This window comes from Aethalodelphis obliquidens, unplaced genomic scaffold, assembly GCF_003676395.1.
Source record: "Aethalodelphis obliquidens isolate GAN/ISIS:26980383/991018 unplaced genomic scaffold, ASM367639v1 scaffold13, whole genome shotgun sequence".
Lineage (NCBI taxonomy): Eukaryota > Metazoa > Chordata > Mammalia > Artiodactyla > Delphinidae > Aethalodelphis > Aethalodelphis obliquidens.
In genome coordinates, this window is record NW_020837957.1 from 22,431,206 (window position 1) to 22,447,694 (window position 16,489).

Genomic DNA, 16,489 nt, shown 5'->3' on the forward strand with positions numbered 1-16,489 from the left:
AGAGAACGGACTTGTGGACACAGGGGGCAGGAAGGGGAGGGTGGGACGAATTGAGAGAGTAGCATTGACCTATATACACTACCATGTGTAAAACAGATAGCTGGTGGGAAGCTGCTGTATAGCACAGGGAGCTCAGCTCAGTGCTCTCTGATGACCTAGAGGGGTGGGAGGGAGGCTCAAGAGGGAGGGGATATATGTATACATATAGCTGATTCACTTTGTTCTACAGGAGAAACTAACACAACATTGTAAAGCAATTATACTCCAATAAAAAAATAAAAGTTTCCAAACCTGTACAAGTTTAAGGTGATGAGGCAGTTATTTAAGCACCTACAGAACAAAGATCAAGTCTCCAAAGGATTAAAAAGAAAGGTAACAGCATCTAAAGATCCACATATCATCCACGACATGCAGTATGTAATCAAATTTTTCTAGACATGCTAAAGGGAAAATCTGACTTGAGGTAAAGAAGAAAGGCAGTCAATACAAACAGACCACAAGAGGACCTAGAAGTTAGAATTAGCAGTTGGAAGATTTTTTTTTTTTTTTTTTTTTGTGGTACGCGGGCCTCTCACTGTTGTGGCCTCTCCCATTGTGGAGCACAGGCTCCGGACACGCAGGCTCAGCAGCCATGGCTCATGGCCCCAGCCGCTCCGCGGCATGTGGGATCTTCCCTGACCGGGGCACGAATCCGTGTCCCCTGCATTGGCAGGAGGACTCTCAACCACTGCGCCACCAGGGAAGCCCAGCAGTTGAAGATTTTATTAACTATTATAAATATGTTCAAGGGCTTAAAGGAAAAGATGATCATAATGAGTGAACAGACAAATATCAGCAGACAGATGAAAACTATATAAAAAGAGTCGACTAAAAACCTAGAACTGATAATACAGTATCTTAAATATAAAAATTTACTGGACGAGATTAACATCATATTGGAGAAGGCAGAAGTAAAGTTTAATGAAATTAAAGGCAGACCTATAGAAATTATCTAATCTGAAGAAGAGAAAAAAAAATACATGGCAAAAATGAACAGAGATCTAGTGACCTGTGGGGCAATATTAATAGTATAACATACATGGAGTCCCAGAAGGAAAGGAGAGAAATAATGGGACAGAAAGATTATTTGAAGAAATAATGGCCAAAAATGTCCCAAATTTGTTTAAAAAAATTTTTTTATGGATAAAAAGACATTCAGTGAAGCCCAAAGAAATATCTAAGGGAAACCACCCCTACAGACATCATAGTAAAGCTGCTAAAAGCCAGACAAAGAGAAAAACATTAAGACATCCGGTGAAAGTTTTCACATTATATTGAGGGGAATAAAAATGTTGGCTAAATCCTCATCAAAAACAGTAAAGGCCAAAATGTGAGAACATCAGACATGTTTAAAGTGCTGGAAGAAAAACATTCTCAACCAAGATGTTTTTACTCTACAAAATTTTTTTTTTACTATCCTTCAAAAAAGACAAAATAAATTTCAGCTAAACAAAAACCAAGAGAAACCATCACCAGTAGAACTGTACTCAAAGAATTATTGAAGGAATTTCTGCTAGCTAAAGGGGAGTGACACCAGATAGAAACTCAGATCTATAGGAAGGAATTAAGAGCTTTGGAAATGAAAATAAATGAGGAAATATGAATGACTCTCTTGTTTGTTTCTTCTTTTAATTTCCTTATAAGACTGATTACTTAATACAGAAATTATTGCATTGTACTGTTGGGTTTATAACGACATAGATGTAAAATAAATGACAACAGAACACAAAGGATGGAGGGATAGTAGATAAATGTAATTGTAATGTTACAAGAGTCTTATATTTTACATGAAATATTACCATAATAACTCTAAGTAAACTACAATAAGTTAATAAGGTATACTGTAATCCCTAAAGAAACCACTAAAAATCAATCAGAGACACAGTTGAAATGCCAAGAGAAATTAAATAAAATACTAAAATATACTTGATTAGGGCTTCCCTGGTGGCGCTGTGGTTGGGAGTCCGCCTGCCGATGCAGGGGACACGGGTTCGTGCCCCGTTCTAGGAGGATCCCGCATGCCGCGGAGCGGCTGGGCCCGTGGGCCGTGGCCGCTGGGCCTGCGCGTCCGGAGCCTGTGCTCCGCGGTGGGAGAGGCCGCAGCGGTGAGAGGCCCGCGTACCGCAAAAAAAAAAAAAAAAAAAGTCTATAAAATATACTTGATTAACCCAAAAGAAGGTAGAAAAAGGGAATAAAGGAACAAAGAACACCTGGGATAAATGGAAAAGAAATGACAATGCAGAAGGCCAAGACCCAATCATACCAAAATTACACAAATGTAAATGAACTTAACATTCTAATTAAAAATCAGAGATTATCAAGCCAAGATAAATATAAAAAGACCCAACTATACAGTATCTATAAGAGATGCACTTTAAATATAGAAAGGTAAAGGAAAGGAAATATATATACCAGGCAGACAATAAGCATTAAAAAGTTGGTGTGGCTCTATTACTATCAAACTAGACTTCAAGAAGAGGAGTATTACTACAGATAAACAGAGATATTTGATAATGATAAAAAGGTCTGTCCATCAGGAAGACATAACAGTCTTAAATATGCATGCATCACACAAGAGCTGCAAAATACATGAAGCAAACACTAACTAAACACTTCCTAAACACTAAAGAAATAAAATCCAAAATCAGAGTTGGATATTTCAACACACCTCTCTCAGTAATTAACAGAACAACTAGACAAAAGAAAACCTAGTAAGGACAGAGAAAATTTGACCACCATCATCAGCCACCATAATCGAACTGACATTTATAGAACACTATACAGAATCTTTTGAAGTTCACATGAACTATTCATCAAGATAATCACATGCTGGGCCATAAAATGCCTCAATAAATTTTAAAAGATTAAACTCTTCCACTGTGTGCTTTCTGAATACAATGGAACTAAATTAGAAACCAGCAACAATAAGATCACTAGAAAAGCTTCTAATTGATGGACATTAAAAAAAAAAAACATACTTCTAAATAACCCATGAGTAATGAAGAAAGCATATATTTCAACTTGAATGATAATGAAAACACAACACATCAAATTTTGTGGGATGCAGTTAAATCAGTCCTTAGAGAGAAATTCATAGCTCTAAATGCTTATGTTAGAATAGAGCTAAAAATCAATGAAATATTATACGGTCCATAGAAAAACTTAACAAAGCCAAAAGCTGGCTTTTTAAAAACATTAATGGAGGGCTTCCCTGGTGGCACAGTGGTTGAGAGTCCACCTGCCGATGCAGGGGACACGGGTTCGTGCCCCGGTCCGGGAGGATCCCACATGCCGCGGAGTAGCTAGGCCCGTGAGCCATGGCCACTGAGCCTGCACGTCCGGGGCCTGTGCTCCACAACGGGAGAGGCCACAGCAGTAAGAGGCCTGCGTAAAGCAGGGGAAAAGGAAAAAAAAAAAAATTAATGGAAATGAACTCTTGATTTCCTCCCACGCAAAAACAAAACAAGTAAAACCCTGAAATCATGTTCCTCCTCATTCCAGTAGATAGCAGCTCCCACAATACCAGCTGTTCAACTGCTTAAGCCTTAGATTACCCTTGACTCCTCTCTCACACCATATAAGTGACTCATCAGCAATTATATTAACTGTACCTCAAAATACATCTAGAGTTTGACCACTTTACACCATCTCCATTGTTAAGACTCTAGTCCATGCCATCCTCACCCATAGCATGAGCTTGGGTAGACCAGTGAAGTAGTCTCCAAACTGGTGCCCCTATTTCTACCCTTCCCCTACCCCAGTCTATTCTCTGTGATAGCTGGAACCATCCTCCTACAACATAAATTGCATGGTATCATCTTTCTACTTAGAACTCTCCAATAAATACCTAACACAGAGTAAAATCCAAACCAAAATTCTTACCTACAAGATTCAACATAATCTGGCTCCTGCTATGTCTCTGATCTATCTCCTACCACTTATCTCATTCAGATATTCCTCAAAGACTGCCAAGCAGTCTCCTGCCTCAAGGCCTTTGGTCTTCCTGAGTTGTTTCTATTGTTTTCAACCTCTTCTTCATCAGGATTGCAAAAATGGTGATTTTTAACTCTAGTATTCTTTCTTCATTTGCTAGCTTTTTCTGTAAAGAGAAACTCCCCTTTGACAACTATTTGGTTGCACTAAGGTTCAATTCTATAAGAAAAGCAAGGCAATTTCTTAAGAAAAAATTTATTCTTTCCCTTTATTTTTCTTCTATTTACCATTTTTCAAAATAATGACACTGTGGTATAATAAAAATATACATTTGGTCTTTGTCCCTGGTTCCTAGCACAGAGCTCCTAAAACCCTTGGAATTTCCTGAGTCACAGGAGTGTCTTTTGTTACTCATAACAAGTGCTTTTCGACAACATCTGAGCTTATGCTAATGAGGTGACTGGAGAGAGGGAGCTAGAGAGCTTCAGGATGGGGATGAGTCACTGGAAAGGCTAACAAGTGACTGGAGCATAGGAATTTAGCCCCATTCCCTCCCCCACCTCCAGGGAGAGGAGGGGGTGGACATTTCTCCAAAGAAGATATACAGATTGCCAACAAACACATGAAAGAATGCTCAACATCATTAATCATTAGAGAAATGCAAATCAAAACTACAATGAGATATCATCTCACACCAGTCAGAATGGCCATCATCAAAAAATCTAGAAACAATAAATGCTGGAGAGGGTGTGGAGAAAAGGGAACACTCTTGCACTGCTGGTGAGAATGTGAATTGGTACAGCCACTATGGAGAACAGTATGGAGGTTCCTTAAAAAACTACAAATAGAACTACCATATGACCCAGCAATCCCACTTCTGGGCATATACCCTGAGAAAACCATAATTCAAAAAGAGTCATGTACCAAAATGTTCATTGCAGCTCTATTTACAATAGCCAGGAGATGGAAACAACCTAAGTGTTCATCATCAGATGAATGGATAAAGAAGATGTGGCACATATATACAATGGAATATTACTCAGCCATAAAAAGAAACGAAATTGAGTTATTTGTAGTGAGGTGGATGGACCCAGAGTCTGTCATACAGAGTGAAGTAAGTGAGAAAGAGAAAGACAAATACCATATACTAACACATATATATGGAATCTAAGAAAAAAAAAAAGGTCATGAAGAACCTAGGGGTAAGACGGGAATAAAGACACAGACCTACTAGAGAATGGACTTGAGGATATGGGGAGGGGGAGCGGTGAGCTGTGATGGGGTGAGAGAGTGGCATGGACATGTATACACTACCAAATGTAAAATAGATAGCTAGTGGGAGGCAGCTGCATAGCACAGGGAGATCAGCTCGGTGCTTTGTGACCACCTAGAGGGGTGGAATGGGGAGGGTGGGAGGGAGGGAGATGCAAGAGGGAAGAGATATGGGAACATATGTATATGTATAACTGATTCATTTTGTTATAAAGCAGAATCTAACACACCATTGTGAAGCAATTATACTCCAATAAAGATGTAAAAACAAAAAAACAAACAAAAAAAACTCTTGAACAAAGACATTCCAAGAGCTTCCAGTAGGTGAACACACTGATGTGCTGGGAAGATGGCACACCTGGGGAGTGCATGGAAGCTCCAGGTTCCCACCCTCCACATTTTGCCCTATGCATCTCTACCATTTAGCTACTTGAGTTGTATTTTTTAATAATAAATTGGTAAACCTAATTAAAGTGTTTTCCTGAGTTCTGTGAGCTGTTCTAGCAAAATAGCAAACCTGGGAGAGAGGAAGAGATTATGGGAATCCCTGAACATGTAAGTCAGCCAAGCAGAAGTGTGAGTAGCCTGGGCAACCCATCTGTTGCTGGCATCTCAAGTGTGAGGAGTCTTGTGGGACTGAGCCCTTAAATCTGTGGAGTCTGACACTAAATTGGGGTAGTGTCAGAACTGAATTGAATTGTTGAATATTCAATTGGTGTCAGAGAATTTGACAATCTCATAGATGTAATTCCCCAGCATCCTCTAAAGGTGACCAATGAGGGTTTGTCTGTTTTTAACAACATTATAACTCATGGATTTAGAGATATTTGTTATGATTCAATCCACTACAGTTATTATCCTTAATGATGCTCAAATTATACCAATCTTTGGCTAGTGGAAGCCTTTTTAAATTGGCTCCTGAATCCTTCTAACATGAACCCAATAGATTTTGATAGCTAGAAGGAAAAAATTTTAATATATTTGTCTGGCCGTTTACAAAAAGGTCCCTACATTGCATAGACTAATAGGAACACCTCAGTCTTCACCATTTTATCATACTTTACATTTTCAGAATGTTGGACTGAAAATTTTTCATAGCAATCTGACTCAGTAAAAAATTCTTAGAATGGGTCAGCATCTATACTCAACACATTTATTTAATTCACACACAAGGAAAATGGGACTTTCAGTTTAGAGAAATAATGATGGAGACATGGTAGCAGAGGGTCAACACCAGGAATAAAACAGCACAAAGATATATTCCTTGGAAATTCAATATTTACCATTATTGATAACATCTCATTTAATATTACTAATGGGACACTGTTATTGCAGCTTATTAAGGTTAGATGTTTTCATTTAACTGGATTAAATTTGATGGAGCTATTGAACCTGACTAAAGTAATATAAGCTATGAATGTCCATGGGAAGGTTTTAAGCTGCCTTTAAGAAGCATTTTTGGGAAATGAACTATCTGGACGCAAATAGATTGCCTGGACTAGAATTATAAGTGTAGGCTAGGGTAGGCCAAAGAGCTAGATTCCGCATTTGGACTCATGTCCAAAGATCTACTGCATAATTGATCATGTGTTAACTAATAGTAATAAAAAATGTCCAGTACCCTGCGAGTAAAGTTCATATTAAATAAGTAAATATGATGAACTGTGGACCCAGAAGGCATTTGGTGGCAAGAAAAGAGTCATTCTTTCTAGCAAATAGAGAAACAGAATTCACTTTCTTGTGTTGTTGTTTTTTTTTATGAAGACAATATTTCTACCCTTAGTCTACTGATTTCAGCTAATGATTTCAGCTAAAGAACTCAATAGTCTTTGTTTTAAATCAATTAGTCTTAATAATGCTGAAAAAATGCTATATTAACCACTAAATTTTTGTGTGGCATTTTATTCTTCTACTATTTAACAATTTAACAACACAGTTCTGAGAGGCTAGAGTTCAGTTTCACTCTTTATGGACTTTATATGTTATTATCAGTATCCAAAGGATAAGCTGGAACCTTGGAATGGACATATTTTGTTACTATTACTAAATGAATTCAGCAAGTCTTTAATTACATTAGGTTATTACCCTACCCAAACCCTTCCTCTTTAAGGTGCTGTTTCATAAATGAACTCCTCACTATGTTAGTAGAGACAAATTGGTGTAAGGGAAAGAGTAAAACAGATCTAATTCTGATGCCAGTTACAACTGTGTTACCTTGGTTAAGTACTTACCTCTCTGAATATGTTTTCTTCTGTGGAAAGTAGAAGGTAATAAAGCCTGCTCTGAACAGTACTCTTAACGGAAGTGGAACTGAATGAGATGGCATACATAAAATAATTATATGCTTAATAACTGCTAGTTCTCATTCTCTTATGATGCCAGTGCCTTGTTTCTAATGTTAAGTCTGCTTATTGTTTCAGTTTAACATTTACTGAGTGCCCAACACCTGCTGGGCATTGGGCTGGACACAAAGGCAAGGATGAGTAAGATCTGGCCACTGCATTCAAGTAACTCAGAATCTACTAAGGAAGACGAACAGATGTGTGAAAACTCATTTTGCTCGAACAGAGTTGAGAACTACCAAAGATCAGTTTACACTTTTTGTCCTTTATGATAAATACTAACTTAATTGTAAAAGTATAACAGAAAATAAATTAATTTTTGCATCAATCAAGAGTATGTTAGCAAAATAAGCTTTATTCTTATAAACTTTTAAATAGTCTTATAAATAGAACATATTTCTTTACTATATTAAGGTATTTTCATTCATAAGAGCCACAAGACTTTTTTTTTTTTTACTTAACAAATAATAAATGCGATACTTGCAGTAAAAGTTTCATTGCTAAATAGCCTAGTTACCTTATAAGTAGCTCCTCCAGAAAAGGGCAATAATGTTTTCTTAAGTGTCAACTATACACAAGTATTCTACCAGGTGTTTTACGTGCTTTATGCCATTAACTTATGTAAGGTATATCTTTTGGTTCTGAGACAGGCTGGGACCTGGGACTCTTTGCTGCAGTGCTGCAATGCCTGCACCTGGACAAACCTCTCCTCAAGCAACAAAACACAAAGACACTATCAGGGACTAAAAATAACTGTGTGCATGTGCAGTTGGGACAAATTATGGATAAAAGATACAAAAAGACCAAAAAAAACCCCCAACTGCCACTTTTGAAGAGCTGGGAGCAAAATCCAGGTACTGCTCATGCCCCCTGAACTCAACACAACCAAAGGGGTGGGCAAAACACCTAAGCCACCCCTCTGGCCCGACCCTTGGACACACCCCTACCCTCACCCCATATAAGGAACTAGCAATTTCTATTGATTAGGGAAGGCCAAGAACCCTGGTATCAGTTCTAACAATTTTTATAAAGCACATTAATCCAAATATGACTGTATAAAGGTTCCATAATGCATTGTATTTTCCATTTCAGTTAAACCTTTCTAAACTTGCAATTGCCTTAATTTGGTCTTTTCATAGGTTCAGGTAACCCCTTTTGAAATGGACAGATCATTTCTTGTCCAAGCGACAAGACGAATCTTTATACAATTTCCTTAGAGGCCAATAATTCTATGTTATTCTTGCTAAACAATAACTGAAAAGAGAAAAATGCTGAAAGTGTCTTTATACTCTAAAATCCCTTAATCTAAAAGGGATTTTTGTTCTCTGAAGAAAAATAAATCCTGTGATCACATGTCAAAATTTATTGTTGAGAGAATGAAATTTGCATTTTTATTGCACTGCCTTGAATAAATACTATAAGAGGATTATAAAGTATAAGCCTTGAATGTTCTATTAATCCTGATTACTTTAAAGTGCATATTAAATATCTAGGAAAATTGGTTTCACAAACCACATGCTACAAGCTTCACTTGATTCATTTAAGACACAGTGGTGATTTTTAACACCTGTCACAATCTAATGTCCTCCACAAATATGTGCAGTTAAAACAAATCATGGTCAGTCTTGGCTATTTTGAACATGGTTATCAAATTATCAAATTAAATATGAATTAAAGACTAATATTCAGGTCTATACAACTAAGTTCCCAAGAGGTTCAGTTAGTTGCTTGCAAATTAAAAGTGGAGGTTTTAAAATCCCTAATATATGGGTTCATAAAAATATGTTATTGGTAAATAGTTATAGTCAAAATTTTACTCACACTACTAAATATAATATTAAAGAGATATCTTGAGATTAAGATTTCATCTCTCCTAGTTCATTTTACCAAAGACACATATTCATACCAGTCAACACTGAAAAATATCCTGTTTTTAATCTTTGGACAATGAAAATTTTTTGTTACAAAGTTCATCATTTTCTCAAGTATTTTCTCCTGAATAAGTACACACATTTTAAGAAGTCAATTAAATCAAAGGCTTTCCACTATCTCTACCTTCATCTCTCCTCACCCTATTCTCTATCTTTTTTGTTTGTTTCAAGTATCTGTTTGCTACTGGCTAAGGTAGGGGAAGGGGAGGACAACACAAACCATGTGGAAACCCAGCCCTCCCCCATTCTGTCTTCCTTCTTGTTGTGGAGATCAGGGTGTTAGCAGGACGGCAAGCCCCCTAGAACTTCAGCTCTGTGGAAAAACACGAGCTGGGTCTTTACAACTACATTAGCCTTTCACTAAATATCCTGAAAGTCCCCCCAAAAGCGTGAAGGCGAGGGAATCACAAATTTAAGAACAAACTTCTAATTTCTTTAGAAGGCATTTGTCTTTTTTCTCACTGTTACACATCCAGACTTTAGTTAAGTCTCTTTTCTCTCTGAGATATTTTATTAAACTCAAAAAATTGCTGACAGTGATGAGAAACTTTGGGAAATTTAGATTTAAAATATCTGTTATCATTATTACGTATTAATAATAATGATACTACTTATGACATGTTAACACTGTTAAGGGCTTTACTCACAATTTATTTAGCCTTCACTCCAGCCCTCTGAGGACATACTATGATTTTTCCTATTTTGGAGAAGAAGAAAGTGAAGCTTAAAGCCGCTAAGCAAGTAATTTTCTTCTAGTCATACAAATCAAGAGGGCTAAAACCTGAACCCCAATCAGTTAAGACTCCAAAACCTGTGTTCTTAAGCTCTATCCTATCTTAACCTATATCTATATGGTAACATCTATATGGTTACTTTTGAGTGAGATAATTAATAAGCAGAGTGGTTATTAATGACCCTAAAATATTCATGATGTTACTGGAAACCAAAACCCTAATGCTTAACGCATATATATAAATTTAACTATCTTTCCAATTCCATACCTGCTCTCAAGGTAACCAGCCTGGTATATATTCTTCCATCCGTTTTTACTATACTCATACTACTATCTATCACACTATTATCTACCATGCTACCACTACACAACAATGTATGCTCATATATATATACAGGCTTTCAGGTTAGTTGTTCTCATAAAAATATGAGTATCCTATAAGCATTATCCTCACAGATCTTTTTCAGGTAAAAATATTAGGAAAGTGTGGAACAGGGAAATAAATCATATTTTATTTCCTCAGTACTTATCTATACATTAAAATAGCCTTGATTTAAGGTAAATGACTCAAATCATAATCTGTATATTTCAGAGGTTTCCATATATTGCCATCATATTTTGACAATAAAGACTTTGGAATACCAAAGCAGGGCTGTGCTTGCCTTTACCACTAGCTATATATAAATCCAAGTGTGGCGGGCTCTCAGAGGAGCCTGGCTCTCTGTCGGGCTAAGACCATCTTGCTGAAGAATCATGCTCTGGAAATGACAGAGGTCCTCAATATCCCAAGGTTGGCTTTTAAAAGTTAAAGATCTTCTTTACGATACTCACTAATAATCACTCACCTTTGGACCTGGTAATCCAGGTAACCCAGGATTTCCATGTGGCCCTGGTATGCCCTGCAAATAGTGAAAAAAAAAAAAAAGAAAGATCATTCTTAGCACAGATCTAGATACAAATAAAAGACAGTGGTTATTATAACATTCAAATAAATATTATGTAATTCATTAAAATGGATATATTATTTTACAAAGTTCTTTATCTCTTCTGAGATCTTGGATATTTCAGTCTTGGAGAAGACTAATTATAGAGCAGAACTGTGGTTTCTGTTTTTGCTTCAAAACACTGTCCTTGAGGTGTTTACGTCCTTTATTTACCGCCCCTATCTCCAGCCACATTGCTTAGTGCTACTTCTAAAAGTTGTGCAGAGTAAGAAGCCTAAAAATAACAAAGTGCAGTTGTTTAGTTACTCTCCTCTCAACATATGGTAACCCTTTCTGCACTTGGGTTTTTGTTTCTGCTATCATGCATACCTTAAAGACTTACCTCATTTAACCTTGCCCCCCTACACCTGCCCAAACCACATTCAAGCATCAACTGAGATACCACCTCATTTTTAAATCTTGGCTACACCAGCATGAAGGGATTTCTCTTTCTTACTCATTTCCACAGAAATTGGGGCATGTAAAATTTATTTGCAATTAGTTGTATATTGTCTTGGGATATTTCTGCCATTTAAATATTTTATTGCTATTTTAACTTCCTTATGACATATGTTTAGTTTCAGAATTATAAATTCTTTGAAAAGAGTCTGTTTTTCGCAGGCTCAGCAGCCATGGCTCACGGGCCCAGCCGCTCTGCGGCATGTGGGATCATCGCAGACTGGGGCACGGACCCGTGTCGCCTGCATCGGCAGACCGACTCTCAACCACTGCGCCACCAGGGAAGCCCAAGAGTCTGTTTTGAATATTACCAGTGTAGTACTTAGCGCATAGCAACGTCTCAATGAATATTTGTCAATTTGGAGAGTTCCCTGGTGGTTCAGTGGTTAGGACTGGGTGCTTTCACTGCCGTGGCCTGGGTTCAATCTCTGGTCAGGGAATAAAGATCCCAAAAGCCACACAAGGGAGGCCAAAAAAGAAAAAGGAATATTTGTCAATTTGAATTCAATAACTGCTTCTATTTACTAAATACCTACTATTGTGCAAGTAACTGTGTTAATGCTTTACTTTTTAATTACTAATCCTTATAACAATCCTGCAAGGTGGTTATTTACTCCCATTTATAAATGGGGAACCTTAGGTTCACACAACCAGCAAGTAGAAGACTAAGATTCATCTCCAGAAGGTCCTCCTATACTCATTTGGGCTTAGTACCACACCCCTGCGCTCTTCAGCTACACCTCCATCTTGACACATAAATAGTTATTAATTATCTATTTATCTGTCTTTTCACTTCTGAACTAATAGAGCATTATGTTTCAGAAAGGAGAGGGGTGCTGGCAATGCAAACACTGAAGGTATATCTAGCAAGATGAAAACTAAGGGCAAAAATTAGATTTCATGACATCTCATTCGTGTAGTCTTCCAAAACAAATTTCAATAAAGCAGATGGAAAAATTTATAAGGATTAACAAATGAGTTTTTGATGTAGATGTGGGTGCAATGGGTATAAAGGATTATTTCACAAAGCTCAGTAGTGCAAGAGTGAGCAAGGACAATATCTTTAGGAAAAATTAGCATCAATGAAAGTTTGGGATTTTTAAAAAAGATCACTTGCTGGTTGTTGCCAAATAACATAGAATCTAAGGAGAGAAAAAGGTCATGCTGTGGGAGAACAGCCTTAATGGAGGAGAGGGAATGCAATTAGTGCAAAGGTGAACTCAGTCCCTCAGGGAAGTAGGATCCAGGGTTTCCTGACAGAAAAGTAGGAGGACAGAAATGGTCTGCTGGCTGGAAGAGAGGGAGCAAGTTTAGAAGACACTCTGGGAGGAATGTGGTAGGTCATCAAGTATAAAGAAAGAAATGTTAAACAGCTACAACGGAGTGAGCAATCATCTTCAGCCTCATATGGACAAGATCTTGATGTGAATAGGACCATTTAAAGTAACATTTTAGGGTGATTTTTCATTATATTGTTTATATGATAAATAAAAATCAGTAAAGAAAGTGGATCATTTATGGCATTTGCATTTGTCTTTATAACACACAATCACAATTCTTTTTCTAGCTCTTTGAAGAATTTCCGCTAGTAGAAGTCCATTCTTTTTTTTTTTTTTTGAGGTTGGAAAGAAACTAATTCTAACACAGCAATAAATCTTTTGTTGGACCTGTGTAATGTGAGAAACTACTGCTTATCCTTAAGGCAGCTTTTTTCCTCAGGACAATTACTTTTTTACTTTATAGCTCCAATATTTTCCATTATATAATCCAGGAATGTACTATTTTAAGGCCGCCCACTCTTTTTCATTTCCCAAAGTAAATGAACCCCACCTTGGACTATCAACTGTAGATGAGATCACTTTATAACTAAGAATAATGTTACAAATAGCACTCAAACAGTCACTAATCTACAAATTTGATTATCTTTCTTGAGCATGCTCACAGAGAATGCTTTGGGGCTGGGTGTTCATACTCAAATAAACAGCTGGCACGTATTCCCAGGCTTCTCTTGAATTGGCAAAGGTAGGGCCAATTTCCTACCTTTGCCAATCCAGGGCAGATTTCCAAGGAAAGTACATACTGTACAATACTAGGAAAAAACATACTGGAAAGCTACCAGTTCTAACAGCAAGTGAGAAACGGAGGTCATCTACTTACCCGTGGACCTCTCTTTCCTGATGGACCTGGGATACCTGCTGGGCCAGAAGGACCCTTGGAAAACAAATGCCGAGATATTAGGCATGATAACAGATGCATCCTCTCTCACAAGTCTTGCTAAGAGTCTCACTCCAGGGGTCCTTTTCCATCCCTAGTTACCAGCTGATGATTTTCAAACAACATGAAACCCCTCACCCTAATCAGCAGGGGTGAGAGCTAAAACTCAAGACGTCCTCTTTAATCTGGCTAGATATGGCAGCAGGAAGTCTATGACTTATGGTTACGGCCACTGTATCTGGTTTTCACAGGGACCATAACTAGTAGTTTCGTGGGTAGTTTTTTACCTAAATTTACTTTTACTACTGAAGGAGGAATTCAATTTAGGGTTTAGAGACCAACAACTACAGGTTTTTTCAAATACATTTCAACAGAAGACTTGCCTTGAAAAATTAAAGCACTAACCATTTTATGTTCTTTTAAAAGGCTTATACCAAGGATCTGTGTAATGTGTTAAACTGTTACAATGAGATCCTTCTAGTATATTCAGTAATAAATCTGCCTTACACAAAATGCAGCATACCAGGAGGTCACTAATAAGAGTTAAATGGTTTGTAAAAACAAAATATGAAAGCAAAAACAGGTCAATTTTTAAAGTATTCTGAGTTCTTTAAATGTCACTTATTAAATATATCAAATAAGAAATAGGAAACTACTACTTTGTTTCCTCATATTATGCCTTATGTCATCTTTTTTTGCTTTAACAATCAACTGTAGAAGAATAAGTGTTCATTTGGGATACGGTTAATACATATTCATTCATTCATCTGTCCATTAATTTCATTGTTACTGTGCATTCTGCTGCCATGGCATTATTCTTGATGTCTACAGAGCATACGCACATTCCATTTTACAAACATTCATTCATTATTGCAGTAAAAATACTACAAGTTTTGAAATGAGACATATCAAGGTTAAGATATTAGCCCTACCATTAACAAGTAGCATGGTCTACTGATCCTCATTTTTATGTAACATTTTTATCTTTGAAACTTTCTCCTTTATTAATGCTACAGTCATTTGGCAGTTTTCTAATGCTCTTTATAGTTCAAACTGTCCATTTTCCTTTTAATTTTTTTCCTTCTCCTACTCCTTAATAAAAACCTTTCATGTATTCTCTAATATTAAGAGAAAAGGAATATTCCTATTCAACCACAGAAGAGTAATATTTCTGTTCTCCCTCCTGAGCCATTCAAATATTCTGCATCATTATTATATCACTAGCTTCCATCAAAAACTGACTTTCACTTATTTTCAAAAAAAATTAAAATTCTTTTCAAATTATTTCTGGTTCTGCTGTTATCATCAGAACTTACCAGCTGATGATTTGAAGTCCCCCAAAATAAGAACTAAAAATAAAAACTAAATGCAAAATTAAAACAAAATATCTAGTTTGGTTTATTGCCCTGTCACGCTACTTTGTGACATAAGAAAACACTACTACATTCACACTGAAAAAGAAGTTAATATTACAGTTAATGTTAGATACTAAGGAGAAAAGACTATATTTTGTGTTGTGACTGAAATATTTGAATTGTTTAATAAGCAATAAATAAAACTCAATTTTAACTTGTCTTCACAATTTTGCATTTCCATATCTTTGAGAACAGGTTATTAATAGGCATTTTCTAGAAACCAGAGAAGGAAAGTAATTTTATATGACTTTTTTTATGAGTTACTTTTGATAAATAAAGTACTAAAAAAGGCACTTTAACTTTCAGGTTATTGGTTATTAAGAGAAAGTATAATTCAATTAAAAGAGCAATGGTATGGCAATCATCCAATCTAGATTCAAATCATGCTTCAATCATTTACTTGCTGAATGACCCTAGACAAGTCAATTACTCTATCTAAGCCTTAGTTTCCTCATCTTTATAATACTGATGACAAAAAATTTATTTTTCAGTGTTATTGTAAGCATTAAAGATATTGTACTATATAAAATACCTGTAACTATGTCTGATATACAGTACTTAACCAATAAACTATAGAGCAATTTTTTAAAAGGTATGGCTGGGGCACAGGCAGTATTCAATTAATGTTAGTTATAATACTATTATTACTAGGGTAATATATATACTAAGGCAAATGTATTCAGTCCTTCTAAGAGATAGTAATATCTGGTCAATTAATCTTGGAAGTCCTACATCTAAAGTTCCCTCTATAATTCATTCACTCATTCATTCATTCACTCACTCAATAAACATTAGTAAACATCAAACCCTCCCGGAGGTGGCAGTGAGATTAAAAAAACACCCATTAATAAATAAACACATAATATACATTTTATTTAGTGATATGAAGAAAAGAACAAGCAACCGAGAGAGATCAACAGTGTACATAATTTATATTGTGGTATCAGAGAAGGCTTCTCTGAGGAAGTGCTAAGTTATATCTAAAAAATGAAGAGGAGTAACGAAAGAGGAGAAAATAAAATTCCAGAAAACAGGAGTAAAATGAATTAGGGCATGAGTAAAATAAAACAAAACAAAGAAAAATTACAGTCTTATCAAGGAGATAAAAGAAACCCAACGGTGCGATTAAGCAAAAGTGGAACAAAATGAGGTTGCAGAGGAAAGCAGG

The 16,489-nt window shown here is 36.4% G+C and overlaps 1 protein-coding gene across 1 annotated transcript in view; it reads right to left on the reverse strand.

The window, feature by feature from the left end:
* Positions 1-16,489, reverse strand: part of COL24A1 (collagen type XXIV alpha 1 chain) — a 396,587-nt gene that overhangs the window by 346,615 nt on the left and 33,483 nt on the right. Inside the window, exons 4-5 of the mRNA XM_027114231.1 lie at positions 13,850-13,903; positions 11,096-11,149 (exon numbers count right to left, since the gene is read on the reverse strand). Of these exons, the coding sequence (XP_026970032.1) occupies positions 11,096-11,149; positions 13,850-13,903 (108 nt within the window). The remainder of the gene's footprint in view (positions 1-11,095; positions 11,150-13,849; positions 13,904-16,489) is intronic.